At 31.1% G+C, this 12,421-nt stretch overlaps 2 protein-coding genes across 3 annotated transcripts; one reads left to right on the forward strand and one right to left on the reverse strand.

Annotated features, from left to right (window-relative positions):
* LOC132718219 (heat shock 70 kDa protein 12B-like) lies at positions 1 to 6,770 on the reverse strand. Of its 2 annotated transcripts, none has more exons than XM_060701865.1 (6): positions 6,697 to 6,770; positions 5,679 to 5,842; positions 3,816 to 3,965; positions 3,358 to 3,576; positions 2,584 to 2,740; positions 1 to 1,250 (listed from the first exon to the last, which is right to left on the reverse strand). In XM_060701865.1, exons 2-6 carry the CDS (start codon positions 5,823 to 5,825, stop codon positions 214 to 216), a joined length of 1,710 nt encoding a protein of 569 aa, XP_060557848.1. In that variant the 5' UTR covers positions 5,826 to 5,842; positions 6,697 to 6,770; the 3' UTR covers positions 1 to 213. The 2 variants fall into 2 exon arrangements, with proteins under 2 accessions (XP_060557848.1, XP_060557857.1); XM_060701874.1 differs by having other exon boundaries at positions 5,679 to 5,867; positions 6,697 to 6,744.
* Positions 6,771 to 8,910: 2,140 nt separating this feature from the next.
* Positions 8,911 to 10,097, forward strand: LOC132718234 (uncharacterized). Its single transcript, XM_060701885.1, has 2 exons — positions 8,911 to 9,045; positions 9,367 to 10,097. The coding sequence occupies exons 1-2, from the start codon at positions 8,964 to 8,966 to the stop codon at positions 10,032 to 10,034; spliced, it is 750 nt and encodes a 249-aa protein (XP_060557868.1). The 5' UTR covers positions 8,911 to 8,963; the 3' UTR covers positions 10,035 to 10,097.
* Positions 10,098 to 12,421: the final 2,324 nt, after the last annotated feature.

Raw genomic sequence — 12,421 nt, forward strand, 5'->3', positions numbered from 1 at the left:
TTCTGTTCCATAAGTTATGTCGTGTCATTATTATTTGTGAAGCACAAGCGTAAAATATCATGGAATATTACTTTTTTATTTCTTTAACATCTGTATGCACATATATATTTTTCTTTGAAAACCTTTGTTTGATAAAAAGAAAATTTCACTAGGACATACTAGTACTAGTAAAAAATTTTGCACACAACAACAGTCACATACCCTTATAATTTCTTATGTACATAAATAGTCAAATTCCACAGTCTTTTTAATGCCTGATTCAAAAATGCATTTCAGGCAGATTTCTGTTTCTCCAAAATGCATTTCAGCCATGAAGTGTTGACGAGGTTCATCAAAGTATACTGTTCCAACCCGGAAACAGCAGTCATCAACGACGTACTTGGGATGTTCTTTTGTAGAGGCATATATTCCAACTCCTTCTTCAACATCAAAAGTATCTGAAATGCAGTACCTTCTGACAACCGTACCGACGGGAACCATTTCACCAGCTTGAACAAATGGAAAAAACTTATATCTGCATTTGTATATGCCATTTTCGAAAACTTTGTATTTCTCTTGGTCTGTGCCATCAACAAAAGGACGAATGATCTCCGTTCCGTAAGTATACTTGCTTATTCTTGATTTCATAACCAAAGGATTATGGCCAAACAGTACTGCCCCTTTTAAAACGGCTAAACCAGGTTCGCTAGGTACGATGATTCTTTTGTTTGGAAATGCTTCTTTCACGCTCCCCTGAACTATTTCCGATTCAGCAAATCCCCCAACAAGCAATAACGTATCGATTTTTCTTAATTCGTTCTCTTCCAAAATTTTTCTTACATGAATGCTTGTATTTTTGATCGATTCCGAAAAGAACTTCCTCATTACGTTTGCATCAACCAATATTTTATTCTTTTTTAATTGGACAAAAGATCCTAGATGTCCTGGTAATATGTGATAAGCAAGAGTTTTCCCGCATTTTTCTTTATATGTTTCCGAAAGTGAGGCTGCGAATCTTATTACAATTTTGCCTTCTTTCTTTGTATTTATAAGTCTCTTTTTTATTTCAAATTCTCTCAACATCTCAAGAAAATCACTTGTGTTGTTTTCTCTGAAAGCTTGGAAAACGCATCTACCAAACAATTCTTCAAGGAATTCTAAATATGCTTCATCAACTTGAGTAGCACCCCATGCACCGCCACTTGCACGAGCGATCTCACTAAGCTTTCCATCATACTCTAAGTGATGAACAGTCACATCAACAGTGCCACCTGAAAAAAATATTGACGTTTCTATTCTTATCATAAAGGGTCCTTCAAGTTCTTCAAACTATATCATCTTTAAGGCTACAGACTTTTTTTTCCAATTATATCAGAAAAAATTCATGCCAGCATCAGAAATTAAAAAAAAGTTTCTTTCAATACTTTTATCACAATCAGCGTTTCAACAAAAAATATACTTTTCACCAAATAATTATTTTGCATAACTGGTATTTGATTTGTTTATACACTAATTAAGGCATGTTTGTTTTTGCTTAATCAATAGTCTTAAAGTATACATACACACATATTTTTACTTTGGAAACTTTGTCACAGAAAACTAACAGCAGAAAATATTACGGTAAAGTTTTGAACATTAAAAGATAAATAATATAAACGTAATTGCATATTATAGATTGAAGATAAGAAGAAAGAAAACATAGAGCGCTTTTAGAGTTTGTGTCCATTTAGTCAATTTTCTTAGACGTGCAAAAGAATTATTCAACATTTACTGAAGTAGTTTAATGTATAATTCTGCAATGCAATATAATCTGTTTAAAATTCCTGATCATCTTATTTGAAAGAATTATAACTATAACAACCAACATCATTATCATTTATCTTTTAGTTTAATAATATTTTATTGCAACTATATAATACATGTAAGATATGAATAACACACAAAGAAACAAAAACAAATGTACATATAAGTATAGTGCAAATGGGTTGGGCTACAAGTTAATACAACATTAGCAGCAGCCCTTCCCACAAAGTCAAACTTTATAATACATAATTATATTCCGGATAGTTTCATAAGAATAGATACACAAGTGGAAGTGAGAAAAAAAATCAAAACGCGCACTCACGCACGCACGCACAAACACACACACACACACACACACACACACATGTATTTATATATTTCTTATAAATTATCAATTAAAATGCTCCATAGAATTAAGATAGAACAGGGTCTTTCAAAAGAAATTTGATCATTTATCTTTTAAAGGACTTGTAGAGAATTGCATTCTTTCCTAATTTGTCAAATACCGCACCGTATGGAGGATTTAATGTCGTTATATCTACACACCCGGGATAATCCTTCTCAGGTAAAATGTAAAAGACCAGAAAATCTTTTATCGAGATTTTACATCGCTTGATTTGTTATTGTTTTTAAAGACATTGTATAATTATTACAATCACCATCATTATCATTATAATAATTATATTTTAATAGTACTAATAGATAATTTTATACATAATGTTTCGCTTTCTTTCTTTGTTGCATGACATACTTTGTGTATTATAAATACCGCACGAAAGATCTTATCTCTTATCAACATACCTCCAAGGTCAAGGACAATGTAACTTGTTCCTGGCTTAAACGTCTCAACGAATTTCGAACTGTTCAGCTTAAGACAGTTGACCGGAAGTAATTTGCAAAACACAGAGGCGGCTTCAGGTTCTAGTGCTAAGGATAGACATTCTGACTTAATATCAGCCTGTGAAATAAAAATGGTTATTCAAAAAATGTTTATGCAATTCTTATGTTATTTTGTTGAGATTAATGCTTCCGAGGGATCACTTTGTTCCAAGAATTTTGTACATCACAACAGCAGGTGTCAAGTGCCATGTGGCAGCCGTAAAAAGTTGCCCCGTACTTCACTTCAGTGTTGTTATATTTTCTGGTCATTCGGGATCATCGATGCCAACACTATAATTTGTTGGGAATTGAGTACCGCCCAAGCCGGTGATAGGGGGCGTGAGGGATGTTGCACTTATTCATTATCCCTCATGTACAGACTCAATCAAACCGAGTCTGCAATTCTTATGTTATTTTGTTGAGATTAATGCTTCCGAGGGATCACTTTGTTTCCAGAATGTTTTTATTATTATTCACAGGGTTAACTTGTGTGACGTAAAATAAGATATATATTTAAAAGTAGTTGTCAAAAAAACGAATAACATTTAACAGTAAGTATAATTTTACCATATGCGAGTACAATTAAAATGTCAATATAAAAACCTATAAATTACGCCCATTTTTATTTTACAACTTTTAGAATTTTAGAATATGTCTGAACAGACAAATTTGGTTCTCAAAAATAAAAGTATTCACCTCTACAGCAGCCTCTCTCATAAACTTTTTAGCTGCATCAGTCCATATCGCGGGTACAGTCAGCACCCAAAAAATATCCCGTTCTTCAAATCCTGTCATTTTCTTTGATATTTCATCGCAAAGATCGTCTTTAAGAAATTTTATCGCAGACGAGAAGACATGTAAAGCCGTCATCGCTTTCTTGTTTTCGTCATACAATAATGTTTTTCTTGACAATGTCTGATGTTCATAAAATTACGAACATATAGTACAATTTCGTGTATAACATTCTGATTTTCATATATCACAAAATTACATTTATTTAAATGTGATTTCTTTTAAAGATTGATTCTTAAAATAATGACGGGGAGAATTAAACGATGTAGCAATTTAGCAGGTTTTGTTGATTTGTATATTTCAAACAACATTAGAAAATCTGCTAAACAGCAGTATCAAACTAGAAGATGAGTGACAAATACCGTTTGCTGATGTAGAATCATTTTAAACCTTCTAAAGTAATACCAATCTTTGTGAATGTCTTCTTCTGCAAGATCAGCGTATTTATCTTCTGCTTGATATCCAAATGAATGAAAAACTTTTTCAGGTGTAAAGAGAATTGTTGTCGGAGCCTGAAAATATATAAGTGAAATTAAATTATGGAATGTCTCACAAGTTGCAAACATTGAACCAGTTTCAGGTCCGGTTTGACAGATAGGCTTTATAATCCCTTATGTTCTACCTTTGATCAGCTCCACTTGTTTTTTCGTTAAGGACACACACATTATTTTATTTTAGACCATTTTTATTGAATGACACGAAAATGTTACATTGAAAATCATATAAACATATCGGCTGCATTTCCTTAATTTTGAATAAAATAGCATGAACGATTATCAAGCATAATAAATGTAAAATAACTTAGACATGTATTTTAAATAAATTAAATTGGTAAAGGACTTTAAGTTATATTTTTCCTGTTGCTCTGCTATTATTACGACCACTTTTTGCAAATATTAAAAAAGGATAAGACATTTCTCTACTGACCGTGGCTTCGATTTCGTGACAGTTTTATGCCATTGGACAAATGTTTTTAAAATTCATAATTAGCTAGTTTGGCAAAAAAGCTTGATCACATCAAACACCAGTTTTTTTCTTTTTAGAATAAGTCATATATCCATTGATTTAACGTGTCATCATTTTTGTTAAATAAAGATTGCGACTTTGGCGTAACAGTGAAGGTGCCCAATGATAAAACTTCCGTTGACTGTTAACAGTAATTTTGGTAATTTATAAAATGATATTATATTCGTGTAGCTGTATACTAAATATATTGAACAAGGGGAATAAAAATGATATTATCGAAGCCCCTACATGTATTCAAGATCACATATTTTTTATATAATATATACGTCAAAATGATTTTGTGTATATTAAAAATATCGTATCATAATGAGAGAAAATTATTTACTGTATACATATTTATCAAAGACGAAAGAAAAAAAATTCTGAATTCTGTCTTACTGCTTTAAAAATATTCCGTTCAGAAATCGTTTACGTACTCGTTCACGGTTGTTTACTTTAGGACAATTATCATAAAGTATATGGCAATGAATACACTTTGTTCTGATTGTATGGCATTGCTAGACTTGCTAACTGTTAATTATGTTTGCTTTAATTTCATAAGAGTGATATAACCGGAACCATTTTTGCTTAACTCTGCTGATTTGATCTTAAGAAAAGTATTTTCTCAAATCTTAAGAGTATGTATATGTTAGTTTTCATCTGTGCTGTTCTTCAGAGATGAAAAACCTCGACGGGATCAATAGCGACTGGAAATGTTTCTAAGTTCTTTAGAACAGATACGTATAAATACTAACATACTTAGTGTCAAGTTTTACTTGGCTTCATTAATATTCTCTTTATTACCCCAAGACCATTAGTACGAACTCGGTTCTATGAAGTACTATGAATAATAGAAGGCGATTATGAACAGAATTTCACATAGTATCGACTTTTGTTCTTCTATGAAAATTAACAGAGAGACTTACTAAAATATTTCATGAAAAAGTTTCATCTATATTAAAGCATTAACTTTATGTAGTTACTCAAGGGTTATCTGTCACTACGCGAAATTGTAAGACTATAGACAGTCGTAAATTGTTATTGTACAAGAATATCATTCGGTCGTATTTCCTTATATTGAAATATATCTTTATTGTTTGATGGTCTGGATTGCTGCATATCGTTAAACACCAATAAAATCACGACTGTTGCAATGTTTTTGTATATATTTATTCATTTTGTGTTCTCTTAATAAGTAGTTGTAGTTATAAGATGAGTACCTTAAGTGACATGTGTCCTCCACCAATCCAATGGTTTGCTTGTATTTTCATTGGGTCTTTTTCATAGTCGTGTGCAAAGGAGAATGCATATCCTGAATATGTTGTCCCAAAGTCTATAGCACCAACAACTAACTTTGTCGATGTCATTTTATTAGGTATGTTTCCTCACAAATATTCATAGAGATTAAACTGTATTGTTATATGATAAAGAAGACGTCACAGAAACAACAAAACTTAAAAACATAACAAAACATAAAACAGTGGCATATAATTGAAGCACCAAAGAATTCTCTTACATGGAGATCATCTTTCATTTGTGGCGTTCTGATGTTGCATTGTCACCGTCAGTACTCACCGAATTAATCCGGTTATCGTTTTCTTTCATCAATATTTGAAAACGTTCTACTTCAACTATCTTAAATAATTTTATTACACTAAATAGTTTATATTCTTAGAGTCACTTTAAGACAAGGTATTAGATATCTAACACGAACACCTGGTTACTTATTTTACCCATATTCTTTAGAGAAACAGGTTTGATGCTGAACAAGTACTCAAAGTTTAAATGAATATCTTTGGTTCGTTTTGAGACGTGTTCCTGAACAAAACAAAACATTAAGTTGAACCAAAAATTTCAAAATCATACAGGGGCATTTCTGACAGAAGAAGTAACCAGCTCTTTAGAAATGCATTCCAATTTTGAACAAGTCTTAACTAAAGCAGTTTTTAAGAAATTGACGTTTTTAAGAAATTGACCTTAGAGTAATGAGAGGGCATAACTTTGCACAAATGATAGATATCTAAAACGTACTGATAAATAAACAAATTCTTAATTCTTTTTGTTCTTCTTTGTTTTTTATATGTCCTGTAAATCATATAGTAGAAACTTACATGTATTCAGTTTGTATAACGTCATAATAAAACAAGTATAATATCAACAAAGCTTCACGCGATATACCGATTTAAAGTGTGCTCTTATATTACACTTAAAATAAAAATAGTATATTTTTTGCGGTACCTGTCTTATTTTATCCGGGGAGGAAAGAGCCTTGCCTTAAATCTTCCGTCTAAAGATTAAAGCAGGAAGTAAATTTTAGACTAACACGCATGAATATTGTATATAAACTGAATGCAATGTCACAGAACAAAAAATGATAATTTAGCAATGAGTTCGTGCATGCGCAATTCGCAGGTAAAGTTACATACAAATATTTCTTTCAGAAAGGTATTTTCGAAGTTTTCTTTTTCAAATTAAACGAATTATTTTGAAAACTACAGACATTAGACATATAGCCTTTTACGCTTTAATGTTGTAAAACAAAACAAATTTAAAAGTAATAAAGAGATATACGAGACTTTCCCTTTTGTGGGTAATTTCAAACTGGAAAGATTCGAGTGCACAAATCAGACACATTTGAATTGTATTAAAACGTTTCAATTTTAAATACAAAATTTTTATACAGTCAAGTTGTTGCTTCTTTTTGAGTTTCATTTGATAGTATATCATGCATTCATGTATTGTGTTTAGTAATTTAGTAAGGTTGCTTTAAAGGTTAAATCAAATGTTTAAGTAAGAAGTTTTTGTCATCTATTCCCGTGACGCGACGAAATCAAAAAAAATTAAGGTCTAAATAACGGAAGATTGTAGATGTTAAATTGATAGTCTGCAGTTAGATGCATACAAGTTCTTTTTAACAAACAAAAGCTTTTTGACAAAAGTTAACTATCAGTTATTTGATGCGCAACAACTTAGTTTCGATTTGACACTGAAAGTAATATTCCGCCTATGCTTGATGTTAACTGAACCGTGAGATAAGAGGCATGAGAAATAAAAGAAAATTGACCCAACGGTTGCATCAACGAGATACAGATGAAAAATTCAAGTTTTAAGTTTAACCTTGACATTGTAGCGGTGGGCTTATGTATAATCCCTGCGTAAAATTATAATTCATTTCGGAACAGTTTTACACTATTGTCTTACATCTAAGTCTATTGAATAGTACCGTTATATAATTATGTATAAAGATAAAACAATGTCATTGGTTGGATATATTATTTTTATCATTCTAATGACAAGAAGAATTAAGTTGTTACTAACATTTAAGAAGCTCACTTATATCATTATTTCAGTGATTGTCGCTACCACTAGACGTCAAGTTTATCTCTTTGATAAAGTATTCAAAAACCTTATCTGAAACATTTTAACAAAAAAGTCAATATCACTTTTTGACTAATTTATTTGTAATGTGCCTATTTTAATACAAAATTGAGATGTTAACTTCTCAAGATAGAAATGTCTAAAACGCGGTAGTTTTACGAAGAAACAAGAAGACACATTACATTACCTGTATACATGTATATACATGTCTACCTGATATTTTGTGTAAAATTTTTATGTTCATGACAAACTTTTTTTTAGAATCTTATTTAATGTTAAATTTGATTGAATTGATAGACTTCGCTACGTTTACTGAGAATCAGTTTACATCTGACGCATTCATAACTTAACAAGGCAGGATGAAAACTGTTTCAGACATGCATGAGCCGAAACGGGCACGGTTATTATGTTCGCTTGTTACCATGTTTTAAGATCATGCAAAGTTTCGATCAATTAAATTTTTTAGTTCTGCATTAAATGTCTGTATATTAAGTACACTTTAAACGTCTTATTTTGTAATATACTGATGTTCAACGTTTTCTAATGTCAATTATAATTCTTATAAAAATGTCGCGATTTAGTTTACCTAAACTGTATTTGAACATTAATAGATTATCCATAATTTCTCATTGAAAGATTATAAAACGGACACTGGAATAATTGCTAAGTGCAATCAATGAACAATAACGTGTCTCCAATTTTTCAAAAAAAGAATCTTATAATAATCATTTAATCATTTTTTGAACAATTATTTTTGTTTTCATTTTTATTACAGTTAATGTTTTAGGTCTTAGGCATGTAGGCAATTCTATCTTTTTACGTGTGTAACATGACCGGGTCTGTCTGACAAGAAGTGAAAAAGAAACACAGAAAAACTCATAATTTATATTCTTACTTATAAACAGGCCTATCAGAAAAGGTTGGCGTGTCGCAAACAACTGAGCAGTTGTGCAAGTTTAAGGTCATTGTGCACAATTTGCGTTTTTCTTTTCATTTAAAAAGCTTTATCAGAAACCGCAGTTTAAATACGAGGAAATTAATTTTAGAATATATCCTTATTTAATAGCGTAAATAACGTGATAAAGGCAGTCACTCGTTAACAGATTTCACGGACAGAAGTAGTGTGTATGAAGGAAGGTTACAATATGTGGGAAATGAAGTGCATTTTTTTCTTCATCATTTGCTGTTTTTTAGGACTCGTACAAAGTGGTATGTTTTTTTTTGGCAACGGAATAATTTTTTATATTTCATTGATACGGTTTTTTGTACTTTCAATAAAAGTATTGTTATATGTCTTGTCGGAATCGAAATCACTTATGTATGTTAATTTTCGCTTGTATTCTTTTTGAATTTGGTAATCACTGTTAATTAAAGAAATTGACAATAATTATAAGAAGATTATTGTGTTCAATATAAATTTTAGTCTTTTTATCGACAGGAAATAGTTATTTACATTTACTTTTTTACTTAAATGTTGTGTTCCGGGAACTTGTTTCCAACTAAAGTTATCCATTGCTTTTAAATCGATAGATGACGGATACTCTGGTGAGGTAAAAGAATTGTTTCAGGATCTCAAAGACTATAAATCAAACGTCCAAACAGCAGAACAAAAAATGTTGCAATTCTCTGATGAAACCATGGATAGAAAGTATGCAATAGGACTTGTCAACTTATACACACAACAAAGTTCTTTTTACAGTACATTAAACAAGGAAATGCGCAAAAACTATCCCACAGAGACTGATATCTGGAGACGATCTGGTGATCTAATTAACAGGGGTATTGACATTCTCGGACCTACGGAGCATAAACTTGTATTCAGGGGATGTAGAGCACTGGATGATCGTCCTGAAAAAGGACGTGATTTCAAATTTAATCAGATCACAAGTACCACATTACGTCGAGATTTGGCCAAAAAGTTTGGTGACGCCGGATGCCAAAAGGGAATTCTTTTTGAGATATCAAATGTGTATGGATTATTGGTTGAAAAGTACTCAGCATTTAAAACTGAAAAAGAGGTATTGATAAAATCCTACTATGTCTTCAAAGTAAAGGAAGACCCTCAAAAAATAGAAAAACTTACAATTTACAAACTTGATGGTCAGTCAGAATCTATAAACTCGAGTAATAGAGCATATGCAGAAATTCTAATGCAATGTTCATTAGTTACCGTCTTAATTCTAACTTTTGGTTTATAATTTACGAATGCAGATAAGGTTTTCTTTGAATTATAAAAAAAAACATTAAAATCATTTAACATTTTTCAGAACATTTCAAATATTACTTAAAATTGTAATCAGTGTGCAGTAAACAAGTTTTTCAATTTACATTTTTGTTTGTTAATATGTTATTACTTTAATATTCTAGATTCTAGTTTCATTTGTTGTATAAGTAACGTTTTACTAACTATTTTCATACAATCAACACTGAGTTCAATTAAAATAAAAACGAAATTTTTACGAACATCAGCTAGGGCAATTAAAACGGAAAAGAAACATTCAAAGGACAGAGGAGAAATGAACTTAGGAAGGGATTGAAAAATATATGAGCCGTCAACAAAGTGGTGAAATGACGTAAAAAGGACGATTTCGGGAGTTTTCATATAGACAAATAAAATTAAAACTGTTCAATAGAATTTCTTTCAACTTGGCATGTTGTTAGAATATGATAACAGAAACATTTTAAACGAAAAATAAATTGGGTCACTGTTCTCTTTTTCGAGTTATCTGCCCTTAAATCAGAATTCTATACTTATTTGAGGTCATTTCAAGGGCAGATAACTTGCACATACTTAAATGAATATCTGTTTTTAACTCTGAATTATGTTTTTCTTTTTATTGTTGAGTACAATTCATAATAACAGACAATTCCTTAAATCGTTTCTCTTATTTTTTTTTCAATGAAAATAAAGGTACTTTAAATTCTTAAAAAATAGGCCATTTTTTACGGAAAAAAATCATAGGTTAAAAGAAGAAGTGGAAAAAACCATACACTCTAAATTGGTTCTTGAATTTTGCATATTGACTAAAACGAAGGTAAGCTTCATGAAAATAAGAAAAAAAAATTGTAATGTTTCCCTTCATTGTAAATTATCTGCCCTTGAATTTAACAAAAAAGTCCAATTCAAGGGCAGATAACTCGAAAATGAGGACGGTGACTCCAATTTTCTTTCGTTTAAAATGTTTCTGTTATCATATTCTAACAACATGCCAAGTTTACACAATTTGAGCATATTTCATCTCTGAAGTACACATATTTTGAATTTTACTGTTCTACCATTCATTTGGCTATACAGCGAATAATTAACAATTGCGATGAACGATTTAATCAGAAAAAGATTTTGTATTTTGCTTTTATGGTGAAACCTGTTAATTTTGATTTAACGTTGGTTTTATCTTTTGTTAACTTTATCGTATTGATATTTTAAAATGATACACAAAAACAGAGATATTGTATAAAATATGTTTAGTAAATTAAGAATCGAACGTATTAAATCTCTAATCGAACGCCTACTAAGCTACCGTTTCAGAAACAATTGTTGCTTAACGTTACGGTATTAAGCGTATATTTTCTTTTGTCAACAGTTTGGGTTGTTATTTGAGATAAAAAAAAAATCTGTCATATTTTGCGGTTCAGATCGAAATATCCGTCCTCAGGGGACCAGTCAATCGTCAGGTTCCCGAGGGATTGATATTCCGATCCGAACCGTAATATATGTTTGATATGCATATTCTACGATATTCTATTCTATTTTTAGATTCTTGACCTGAATAAACCAATTTGCCATGCAAATGTATGTCATTAAACCCATGACGTTTTTCGTACAGCAGCGTATGAAATTACACATTCATTCACAACGGCGAAAAAGCTTTATCCTAAGCATGTCATTGTATAGCACGCGACTCATCTGGTACCCCCATGACAGATGAAATTTCCGGCATGGGTAAAATTTATGGAAACACCAGTCTGATATGCAGGAAATACTCTGTCAAATCATAGTAATAGTTGATGCTTATAAATGAAAGTCTGGGTTTCTATTTAGTGATATAAAACACATATTACTCAGAGTAGATCACTCATAGTGTTGAACATAGCTGTGCCGATTTTTTGTGGCCTACGTATTAATTTATGATTCCGTAAATTTCCTTATAAATGTATTGTGTATCTTGTTCTTTAAGTATGTTTCTCGATTCAATGACAATTACTGCACCAATATTTTTCCACTTCAATTATGACGTTATTCCGCAGTTAAACTCATTTTTAAAGTAACAACTGCGCTGATAAACCTTTTCGGCTATGCTTCAACCCCTGTCAGACACTCGCTCAAACGTATTTTAAGACTATAAGAAAGATAATTACAAGATAATTTATGAGTTGACAAATCTAATTTCATCTGTTCTTACGACACTTGATATATTGTCCTTGCAGCAGGGAACACTTTCAGGGCTTACTGAACGATAATCACATTTATTCTTTCGATTGTTATTTTATTTCCAGTGTCAAGATGTTTTCCAAGTATGTCTCTGTATCCATATATATACATGTAGTAACATCTAGGGGCTGATATACATTATATAAATCAGAA

The sequence above is a fragment of the Ruditapes philippinarum genome, unplaced genomic scaffold (genome assembly GCF_026571515.1).
Source record: "Ruditapes philippinarum isolate M1 unplaced genomic scaffold, ASM2657151v2 ctg3062_1_1_1_1, whole genome shotgun sequence".
Classification (NCBI taxonomy): domain Eukaryota; kingdom Metazoa; phylum Mollusca; class Bivalvia; order Venerida; family Veneridae; genus Ruditapes; species Ruditapes philippinarum.